Source organism: Tupaia chinensis, unplaced genomic scaffold, assembly GCF_000334495.1.
Source record: "Tupaia chinensis unplaced genomic scaffold, TupChi_1.0 Scaffold000221_1, whole genome shotgun sequence".
NCBI lineage: Eukaryota > Metazoa > Chordata > Mammalia > Scandentia > Tupaiidae > Tupaia > Tupaia belangeri.
In genome coordinates this window covers 316,857-328,244 of record NW_006159696.1, presented here as the reverse complement: position 1 = coordinate 328,244, position 11,388 = coordinate 316,857, and the positions used below count along the sequence as shown (strand labels likewise).

Below are 11,388 nucleotides of genomic sequence, written 5' to 3'. Positions count from 1 at the left end.
TGGGGGACAGGAAGTGAGGTGAAGATCCTGCGTTGTGGGGAGTCAGCAGCCAGTTCTTACTCGCATGGCAATAGGGAACCACAGATGGTTGGTGAGTAGGGGTGGCATGATAGCAGCTGTCCTCCACAGAGAGCAATCTGCAGAGTGTGACCTGCTGGCAGAGATCTGGGTGTCCTTAGGGGTGTAGGCAGGAGACCGAAGTCCTCTGGAGATGAGCAGGCACATCCCCCAGGGACAGGTCACTGTTTCACCTGCCACTTTCTTCCAGAGCAAGCGCGCGCGGCGGCTGAGCAGCTGCTGCGGTGGAAAGGCGCCGTGGACCAGGATGACTTCCTGCTCCTGAAGTCGGTGTACGTGCTCACGGGGACAGACTCGGTGAGCTCAGGCCCTCGGCCCTGCAGGCACGCTCCTCGCACACGAGCAGAGGGAGCAGCCCTGACGCGGCATGCCCCGACGTCTTTCTTTCCCCAATACTGAGTGCCCAGCACCCGTGCTCTCATGATAGGGCGTGGACATTCGAGTCTGGAATCCAGGCTCCAATCCTGCCCTTTCCGTTGGTAAGCCGTGTAACCACAAGCAAATAAATAATAAACAAAACGTCGGTCAGAGGCCTCGTTCAGGGCAGCCCAGAGACGGTGGCAGGAGTGCGGGCCTGGAGCCCAGCACTACAATGAAGAGCCGGGCAGGTTGACCACTGCTCTCCGTGTTAGGTGGGCACCGTCACCAGACGGGCATTCGGGTTCACGTGTGGAGCTGTGACAGCGACACAGCACGCCGTCCTCGCCAGCTCTGGGCTGGACCCTGCTCTCCACGTTATCTGGGGGAGGACACCAACATTCCTTGGCTGCGTAAACAGCCCTGGGGAAGGCCTGCAGTTTGGGCCCGTGGTGTGCTTTCCACTGGGAGCCATCAGCCTCGAGCTGTGAAAGAAGCCAGAGCTGGCTTTCGATACACACATATATAGTCACTGACACAGGCACACACACATACATGCACACACTCTTTGCATACCATACACAGTTACACACATATATAGGCACTGACACAGGCACACACACACATGTACACACACTCTCCACATACCATACACAGATACACACATATATAGGCACGGCACAGGCACACACACATGTACACACACTCTCCACATACTATACACAGATACATACACATATAGGCACTGCACGCAGGCACACACAGACACATGACACACACTGCCACACACACTCCACATATGATACTACACACAGACAACACACAGTCACACATCATATGCATGCACACAAAACACAGGCATTACACTACTACACATAGATACACTCATGTACGGACGCTACACACAGAGACATGCAAACACACACACTACACACTGCCACACAGACTCTACACATACTGCCTTACATGAAGACACTAACAGACACCACTACTTACAGATAATACACACACACGTACCTACTACACACAGAGACACACGAATGCACAGACACACAGACACGTGTATGGAGACCCACAGCTCATGTACACATAGACATGGAGACTTGGGGGCTCTTGGAGGAAGTGCTGGGATCAGCGTGGCAGCATGTGCGGGGGAGTGCTTGGTCCTGAGAACTCGCCGGCCTAAGTCTGAAGTTTCCTGACTTGCGCCATCCCCTCCGTGTGAGCGGACCCCAGAGGCGGGGCAGCATCTTGTGGCTGTGGGCTGAGGGGAAGGAGGGACTTCCAGGCAGGAGGGGCATAGCATGGAGCAGACTGCAGGAGTCCTGCAACGCAGGGGGCTGGGGGACAGGAAGTGAGGTGAAGATCCTGCGTTGTGGGGAGTCAGCAGCCAGTTCTTACTCGCATGGCAATAGGGAACCACAGATGGTTGGTGAGTAGGGGTGGCATGATAGCAGCTGTCCTCCACAGAGAGCAATCTGCAGAGTGTGACCTGCTGGCAGAGATCTGGGTGTCCTTAGGGGTGTAGGCAGGAGACCGAAGTCCTCTGGAGATGAGCAGGCACATCCCCCAGGGACAGGTCACTGTTTCACCTGCCACTTTCTTCCAGAGCAAGCGCGCGCGGCGGCTGAGCAGCTGCTGCGGTGGAAAGGCGCCGTGGACCAGGATGACTTCCTGCTCCTGAAGTCGGTGTACGTGCTCACGGGGACAGACTCGGTGAGCTCAGGCCCTCGGCCCTGCAGGCACGCTCCTCGCACACGAGCAGAGGGAGCAGCCCTGACGCGGCATGCCCCGACGTCTTTCTTTCCCCAATACTGAGTGCCCAGCACCCGTGCTCTCATGATAGGGCGTGGACATTCGAGTCTGGAATCCAGGCTCCAATCCTGCCCTTTCCGTTGGTAAGCCGTGTAACCACAAGCAAATAAATAATAAACAAAACGTCGGTCAGAGGCCTCGTTCAGGGCAGCCCAGAGACGGTGGCAGGAGTGCGGGCCTGGAGCCCAGCACTACAATGAAGAGCTAGGCAGGTTGACCACTGCTCTCCGTGTTAGGTGGGCACCGTCACCAGACGGGCATTCGGGTTCACGCGTGGAGCTGTGACAGCGACACAGCACACCGTCCTCGCCAGCTCTGGGCTGGACCCTGCTCTCCACGTTATCTGGGGGAGGACACCAACTTTCCTTGGCTGCGTAAACAGCCCTGGGGAAGGCCTGCATTTTGGGCCCGTGGTGTGCTTTCCACTGGGAACCATCAGATTCGAGCTGTGAAAGAAGCCAGAGCTGGCTTTCAGTAGGTGCTGGGAGGGCATGGAGGGCACGCTGCACCCTGTCCCTCATCCTGGCTCTGGCCCAGGCCCCACTGCCATCCTCTTCCTCTGTCCTGCTTGTCGGTCGGGTGCAAGATGCGTGGACACTTACCTTAGGCGTCCCCACATGCACTCATGTGCTCGCATATGCACTCATGTGCTCGCACACGCACACACGTGCCCCCGGGTTGCAGGCACGCTGACCCGAGCTCTGCCTGCCTAGCTCTGCAGGCAGAGCTTGGGGAGAAAAGCCCTGGGAAGCTCAGGCAGGGCTGTAGCTGCTGGCTCCGGCAGTCTGGCAGTCCTGGGCGTCCAGTTGCACACAGTCATGTCTGGCATGGCCTACTTGGTTGCTTGGTCCTGGCGACGTCTAGGGTGTCACTGGTAGGGCAGGAGGACCCTGGCCCTATCAGCACCTGCCCACCCGATGGCTTCCCTTCCCTGCCGGCTGTGTGATGTGCCCGCAAGTCCTTGTACACTGGTTTTCAGGCCCCCCCTCCCCCCCATGAGCTCACGATCAGGATGCCTGTGGGGGACATCGCACATCCCAGGACTACATTCCACAGGCAGGGGAGTTCAGAGATAGCAAGTGCCTCTCCTGTGGTCACCCCTGAAATGGCCTGGGGCCTGGCTCCAGGCGGTGGGTTCCTCGCAGGCCCTGCCTGCGGTGTGCTCACGGGTCCTGTGCTCACGGGTCCTGTGCTCATGGGTTCTCTTCTCCCGTAGGAGACACTGGGCCGCGTGGCAGAGTCCGGCCTCCCGGCCCTGCTCCTGCAGTGCCTCTACCTCTTCTTCGCCTTTCCCCTGGGACAGGAAGAGCCTTTTGAGAGTGACGTTCAAGGGCAGAGGATGTTTGTGCGGGTGAGTGAGGAGTAGCCGCCCGAGGCCTCTGGGGGATGCTCTCACCATTCTCAGCCCCTCTGGTCGCCCATCGTGTCCAGGTCACCCCCTGCCCCACCCGCTGTGTCCAAACAGCTGGGACAGGGACTCTCTCCTTTTCTCCCCACCTTGTCTTATCCCTGCATCAGCGCCCCCTCTGCTCTCTCCCAGGAAGCCCTGCTATTCTCCCTGCACTGTCCAGCTCCAATCTGTGCTCTTGGCTGCCGCCCACCCGCCCTGGCTGCTGCAGCCTCCTTCCCCGGCCCTTCCCCTCGATAACAAGCAAGTTCAGCCCCACTCTAACAGCGGCCCGGCGTTTTCTAAGTGCTTGCTTCGAACATGCCCCTGTGCCAGGCCCTTGCACGGCTCCCAGCGTGTGTGTGCTGTTGCCGTGCTCAGTCTCTTCCGCCCCTGTGCCAGGCCCTCGCATGGCTCCCAGTGTGTGTGTGCTGTTGCCGTGCTCAGTCTCTTCTAACTAAGCTCACTGCAAGTGCGGCATCTGCAGTCACAGAGGTGGGGCGAGGACCGGGGTCGGAGCCCTGGGGTCTGGCTTGCGTTCATTCAGGTCACGCTGAACTGCTGAGATGGCACCTCCTCCCCTCCTCCTCTCCTCCTCCCCTGCTCTCTCCTCCCCTCCTCCTCTCCTCTCTCTTTCTCTCTTCCTCTCCTCCCTCCTCCCTCCTCCCCTCCTCCAGGGAGCGGCTCAGGCTGTGAAGTGTCACATGCAATTTCCTCTCGTCACTTCCCACCTTTCCTCTCCTCCCCGACCAACGACTAACTTCTCTCTGCTTTCTCCTGCCCCCTTCATGACAGCTCCTGCTGTCTTGGCATCTGCCAGGCTGCATGTTCCAGAAAACTCTTCCTGCTTCTCCGACCTTGCATGGGAGGGCGACGAGACCCCATGTCTTCCTCACCTTTGTGCATCTGGTGCTTGGAACAGCGTGTCTCACAGCACGTGCTCACGCCATTTGGGGACTCCCCACATGCAACTGGGCCCTGCACACACGTGTTCACAGTAATACCCACTTTAGGCTAAGACTCAAGTCGAATCGTCAGCCCCAGAGGTATTGCAGAGTTCCAGCAGATTCCACTCGTGGCGGGTTAGCTCTGAGGGTGCGTTGGACACTTTGGCGTCACTGCCCATCTCTGCCCTAGTGTATGTGGTGATGAGGATGCCCTGCTGAGCACCTTCGCAAACCTTCACCGCGTGGGTGTGCGAACCCTGCAGGACCAGTCGTGCACCTACCTTCGAGTCCCTTTGCATGTGAAGACAGAATGTGAGCCACTGGTGACAGGCTGTCCACCTTCCTCAAGGCATTTCATTACTTCCCTCCACACAATGATACACAGCTTGCCCCGGGCACAGCTCCCTGCCAGACCCGCGGTGACTGCGGCACCAGATTCCCCGCCTCTTCTAGGTGACAGGCGGGTGGGGAAGCCAAACAGGGAGGAATGGCCTATGAATAAATGCCCAGTTGCCAAGTATGTGGGTGCTGTGCTGGGAAACGGTGACGAGGAGACCTGATTTACATTAGGGTAAACGGCCATCCTGTAGCAATGGCAGGGTCGGAACAGTAGCCTAGCCCCTAGCAGTGGAGGAGGGGAGGGAGGGGAGCAGAGAAGTGGTCACTCAAGCCAGGGACAATGGTACAAGGAGACAAGGAGAGCACCTGGCCGTGTGGTCACACCTACCTATATCAGATGCAAGAAATGGAGTCTGAAGCCTCTCCATAGCTGCCGTCTTCAGCTTTGTCACCTAGGGCAGGGATGAGGCTTTCCTTTGGGTGGAAGGAGCTGGTGTTTGCAGGAGTGGAAGGAGCTCCCACCGGAGCATGGAGAGCTGTACTGGTAAAGTGAGAGAGAGGAGGGCAAGTCCATAGTCCCTGTGAGCCATGCTAGGGTGTCTGGGTTTATGCTGAGCAGATTGGAAGGTGCTGGAAGCCCCTCTGCTGGTCATCAGGAGGCTGGATTGGGGTGGCAAGGAGCCCAGGAAGGGGATTACAGGGTAGTGCGTGGTCTCACGGAGCAGTGGTGCCGATGTACCCACCAGGAGCTCTGGAACACCTCCTTTCCTTCCATAGCACAGGAGCCAGTTAGCGTTGGGCCTTCACTATTGATAGCATCGTTCTGTTCCCATGTAGAAGACAGGTGCATTGCTCTGGGCTATTCTGATTTGGAAAGGTGACCGCTTTCTGGATAGGGATTACGTGTTTAGACTTGAGCCCAGGCCCTGCAGCCAGCTCCATGGGCTGTGCTGCTTGGGGGTCTCAGCATGGCCATACCCAGTCCTGTCCTTCCCCTGAGACATGCCCATCAGTGCCCCAGAGAAGAAGGAAACCATCCTGCCATGGAAGGAGGCTTCCTCACCAGGGTCTCCTGGGATGTTTTTGTTTCATTTTCCTTCTTTTCAGATGCTGCTCAACATTTGTAGTGAGTCCCAGGGTCTAGAGGGACTTCTCTCGGGAAGCGAGCTCCAGTCTCTACTGATTGCCACGACCTGTCTTCGCGAGCACAGCTGCTCCTTCTGGAAAGAGCCCACCTTCTGTGTGCTAAGAGCAATCTCCAAGGCCCAGAACCTCAGCGTCATACAATACCTGCAGGGTAAGTCCTGGGAGACTGTGGGCTTCCCTTGGACTCCAGAAAGGCTGCAGACCCCTCCCTATAAACCCTGGAACGCTCGTGCAGCATCAGTATAGATGTTACGGCTGAAGACGAGACAAACGAACAGCTATGGCTGGTAGATGATCCTATGGTGCTTGGCCCCTTTCATGAAAGTGCTCTTACTGCCCATTTTGGTGCTGCGTTGGAGGCAGGGGGAAGGGGACTCGCTCTCGCCACACCATCACACATGCTGCACCAGGCCGATTTCTCCACTGTCTTTCATTTCTCTGAGATTGATATTATTTTGCAATGAGAAAAAGGGACATTAAAGGTATAGAATTTGCCAAGGCTGCACAGCTAGTGAAGAGTCAGAATTTAAGTTGGAGATACCTGGTGGCAGCAGCTTCGTTTCTGCCCTAGTTTTTGACCCCTGTGACTCTGGAGCTCACAGCCAGCTCTGCCCTGCAGCTGAGCGGCCTCTGGCACTTAGGGACCTGGGGCACCAGGTTTCTTGTCTGTACAGTGGAGGAGAACACTGCTGATGTCATTGGATTGTTGGGATTTTTCAACCAGTCGACATATTTCTAGGGTTTATTGAGTTGTCATGAAAGTCATGATGCATTTTTGTGTAGAGAAATATGTCATTACTCTCCCGGTGACCTAATCGTTGCCTGGCATGTCACGGATGCCACGAAGGTGTCAGCACCGCATCGTCATTCCCTGGGTTGGTCAAAGGCAAGACAAGGGACTCGACCCTGTGAGCAGTACCAGGGCTGCTTACCATCATCTGCCTCCCGAAGACCCAGCTCAAGCTGGGAAACCTGCAGGCCACCATAGAGACCACCATTCCTCACAGATTCTCAGGACAGTGTGTTGGCCTCAGCTCAGTTGCTGGCCCAGCTCGGGGTAGAGAGGGAAGGCCTGCAAGGCTACCCCAAAGTGCATTTGTGAGAAGTTCGTGCCAGCTTGCCGCCCTACCTGCTATGCTCATGTCTCAGCTCCACCAGCTGTGCCCAGTGGGCATCTTGGAGCACACAGTCCCTCCCTTTCCCTGACCCCGAGCAGTGCCAGTGGGACCTGCTCATCCACGAACTCTCGTCCTGTCATCTGGCTTCTTCCTGGAGCCCTGTGTAACAGAGTCCGACAAGCCTGTACTTTTCCCACTGTAACTGACTCCTGGGATAAAACGCCAGCCCCTGTTTGGAGATTCAAAGCTCCCTGTGAACCCAGGGCCTGGTGTCGAAGGTCCAGGGCTCTGCTGGGCCCAAGGACCTCAGCCCAGCCCAGGCCCTCCAGGACAGGATGAGTCTGAGGCAGCTGAGGAAAGGCTGTACGCCGTGATCACAGAGGCTCTCACGGCAGTGTTCTCCATTGCCCCAGGCAACAGAAGGAAAATGCCACCTCCTTGGGAACCTGCCACCTAGAGCTCCCTGCCCAGGCCCTCCTCAGAGTAGTGGGGATTTCTATGGACTCACGTGTGAGGAGAGGGTCAGGAAGCAAGGGCTGGCCTGGCCGTTGTGGCCACGCTGGTATTCTTAGGGTTGCCCTGCCTGGCTTTGGGGCACTCCCAAGGCTTCACAGTTGAGGGGCTGAACTTGTATTATCTCAAGTTCTTGTGGGTACTTTTCTGACCCACTGGTATGGCTTACCCAGCACTTCAGTGAGTGATGCCTGACAACAGTGATCTGCCCCAGTGCAAATCTGATGGTATCTCTCTTCCAATTCAAGCCTGTCCCTGGCTTCCCATGCTCTGGGGTAACCAGCAGGTTTCCTGGTCAGGCCCCACATGAGTGGACACGGCCTTCCTCCCCTCCCTCAGCCCACACCTCTGTGCTCCCATTCTCTGGCCTCTCAGGACCTGAAACACGCCATGATTTTGTGCCCCGCCTCCTGCACATCCGGAGAGCCTTCCTGTCCTGTCCCTGTTTGGGCACCACGTGTGCCGACCCGGGGGACAGCTGAACAGGTTTCCTGAGTGAAGGAGTGAGAGCCGGGACAAGCAGCGTAGTGTTATAGCATGGAGACGACACCGTGTCTTCAGTGTCGTCTGTTTATTGTGGGCAGCAAGGTACAGCACGGAGACGATGCAGTGTTACAACTCTTCAGGGTTGTGTCGTCTATTGTGAGCAGCACAGAGACGACGCAGTGTCACAGCTCTCCAGGGTCGTCCGGAGACGATGTAGTGTTACAACTCTCTAGGGTCGTCTGGAGACTGTGCAGTGTTTCAGCTCTTCAGGCTCTTCTGGTCTCCAGCCTGGTCGTCGTCTTCTTCCTGGTCATCTGTCTCCTCTTCCTGGTCATCTGGCATTGGTTGTAAATGGTGGGCCGTGATTGGTTGTAAATGGTGGGCCATGATTGGTCGTAAATGGTAGGGTATGGTTGGTTGCGTTTGGACCAATCATGAGGTGCTGGATATGCAAATTTGAGGGATTCTAGTGGCCAATCAGAGCAAGGTTTCGAAGGTCAGGTTTTTTGAAGGGAACCAATCATGGCAATTGTTTGCTCTCTGAGAAACCTTGGCAGACTCGCTGGTGCGCAGCCTCCCACACCTTCCCTGCTCTGGCCTCTGGCTGCGAGTGGTCCAGGCTCCAGCCTCAGCTCGTGGCTTCCCTGAGGGCTTCTGCCTGGCTCGGCCTTGTGTGCTGCGTGTCCCAGCCTGGTGGGCCTGCACCGCGCTGTTTCCGGGGAACTAAGAGCAAAGGGCCAAGAGGCGACCTTCCTCTCCTGTGTCGCCTATTGGCCCGGTGGAGTGTGGCTCCCAGGACAGCTCCTTCCCTGGGGAGCCACCTTCTTTTCTTTAAATTTTTTTTTCTTTTGATGCCAGAGGATGTATGTGCATGCATGAAAAAGAGAGAGCTACAGGGCCTGGACACTCTGCAATCCTCTCTCCTCTAGTTTTCCATCCTGCCAGGATCCTAGGTGCCTAGGTGTGTTTCTCAAGCCACCAGGGATGGGCCTTGAACCTTGGTTGACCATATGGTACCTAACTTCCTCTGGGCAGTGCTAGGCCGGCACACTGCAGGCCTGGCCCAGGAACTGCCTTATTGACCCGAGTGAGCATAAACTGTTTTGGATTCAGCTTCATCCACATCTTAGATGTGACTTAAAGTGTGTGGTGGGGAGGGAATGAGCCTGGCAGAAAAGCGCTGCCCCCGAGCTCACCAGGGCTGTGCTTCTTCCCGCAGCCATGGACTGTGTCCGCCTCTCGCTCCAGAACCTCTCCAAGCTTGCAGACACACTTCCGGCTCCCGAGGTGAGCGAGGCCGTGACCCTCGTCCTGGGCTTCGTGAAGGATGCCTACCCTGTCTCCTCGGCTCTGTTCCTGGAGTTTGAGAATGCAGAGGGCTACCCCCTGCTACTCAAAGTGCTGCTTCGGTAAGTGAGTGGCTGGTGGAGGCAGAAAACGAGACCTTGAAAGCCTCAGTCCTTGGATTCGGGGTGCTTTAGAGGAAGACAAATACTGAGGTTTCTTAGCAGTTTCTGAAATGCAAAGGTCCATAGAGAGTGGCCGGAGAGACTCTTCACGCAGAAGTGAGTCCATGAGCACTCCTTAGAGTTAATGGGTGAGAGCAGCACTAGTTTACCACGACCACGTGGTGCCACGTGCTACCTGTGCACCTGACCGCACCTGTCAGAGCCTGCATGTCTGTGGGGAGCTCTGTGGGGCTGCTGTGAGCTGCCCTGCCTGGGTGCTTGCATGGCGTAGAAGCACCTGGGAACCCACCACCCCCAGGAGCAGCTCTTGACCAATGACTGACAGGAACTGATGGGCAACGTTGGCCTGGTGTCCCTTGGGTGGGACAGCACCACCCCATCCTTGGTCTCCTGCAAGGATGAGTTCTTTTGCTCAGGGAGCAACTGCTCGTCATGCCCCGTGCTGGCCCATCCTGTCCCTGTCTATATAGCTCCCTCCTCCTGGGACTTTCTGGGATCACCACTCCCAGACCCAAACAGAGATACTGTCTGGCCGGCCCTGGGCTACTTTCCTCCAGTCCGACTAGCCTTAGCATCTTCAGGTTAGGCCCAGGGATTGGAGAGCGTGGAAGGAAAGAAATCCTTCCATGGCCCAAACTTCCTCTGATCTCAGGACACCAGTCCTTGCCTTGTGGATACTAGAAGCCTTCTGAGGGGGGTGTGGCTTACCACCGCGCTGCACAGACTGTCTTGCAGGTCAGGCTTTGAGTCTAGAGGGTGGCCTGGTGGAAGCCCTTTGGCCTGCAGAGTCTCGGAAGGGCTGTGGTTACGTGGCCATTCCTCGCCCAGTGCCCTGGCTGGACTTCCTCCGGGTGCACCGCATTTTACATTAGTAAGGCCTGTGACCGGGCCTACTGTCACCACAGAGGCTGAGTCAGAGCGGGCCCCAAACACCCTTCTGGTGCAGCGTGTGGTTGGATTGCCCAGACTTCTCGAGGAAGGCACAAGCGGAAGCGAGCCTGTGCCAGGAGCGTCAGGCACAGGAGTGTCGGCAAGAGCCCCCCTGGCTCCCCGGCTTTCCCCGCTGCCTTCTCTGTGGTCACACCTCAGGCACTCGTACTTTCACGAAGGCGGACCTGGGGCCTCCCCTAGGAGGAGAGTGAGATAGCCCCTGCCCAGAGGCAGCTAAAACAAACAAGCTGACCAGAACTACTCAGCCTTAAACCAAGCGCCAAAGTCTACATAAGACCAATTAGCTTCCCAGGCCTGTTTTATTGCTCCTTTGAATATTATACCTCTCATTTGGGGGCCCTGCTCTGCTGGTGGCCTGAGCACATGTCCTCTGGGGCCCAGCCATGGCAAGTAGCTGGCATGCTGTGGCTGCTCCCAGGCTCTTCTGTGTCCTGATCGCACTTCAGAGCTAAGGCTGACACTGGCCAACGCTGACGTTTACTCAGGGCGTACTCAGGGCATGCTCCTTGCCTCTGGTGGAGCCCCGGGCAGTCCCCAGCTAGTAGGCCAGCGCTGTCTCCGCAGCAGGCCGACCCTGTCTCCCTAGTAGGCCAGCGCTGTCTCCCCGGCAGGCAGGCGCTGTCTCCATAGCAGGCCGGCCCTGTCTCCGTTGCAGGCCGGCGCTGTCTCTGTTGCAGGTTGGCCCTGTCTCCGTAGTAGGCCGGCGCTGTCTCCGCGGCAGGCGGGCACTGTCTCCATAGCAGGCGGGGGCCGTCTCCCCCGCAGGGCGGGCCCGTCCCCGC

General features: G+C 57.3%; 1 protein-coding gene across 1 annotated transcript in view; it reads left to right on the top strand.

The window, feature by feature from the left end:
- The window catches only part of WDFY4 (WDFY family member 4), a 275,436-nt gene that overhangs the window by 27,713 nt on the left and 236,335 nt on the right, over positions 1–11,388 (top strand). Inside the window, exons 4-7 of the mRNA XM_027771521.1 lie at positions 269–375; positions 3,467–3,601; positions 6,031–6,220; positions 9,406–9,595. Of these exons, the coding sequence (XP_027627322.1) occupies positions 269–375; positions 3,467–3,601; positions 6,031–6,220; positions 9,406–9,595 (622 nt within the window). The remainder of the gene's footprint in view (positions 1–268; positions 376–3,466; positions 3,602–6,030; positions 6,221–9,405; positions 9,596–11,388) is intronic.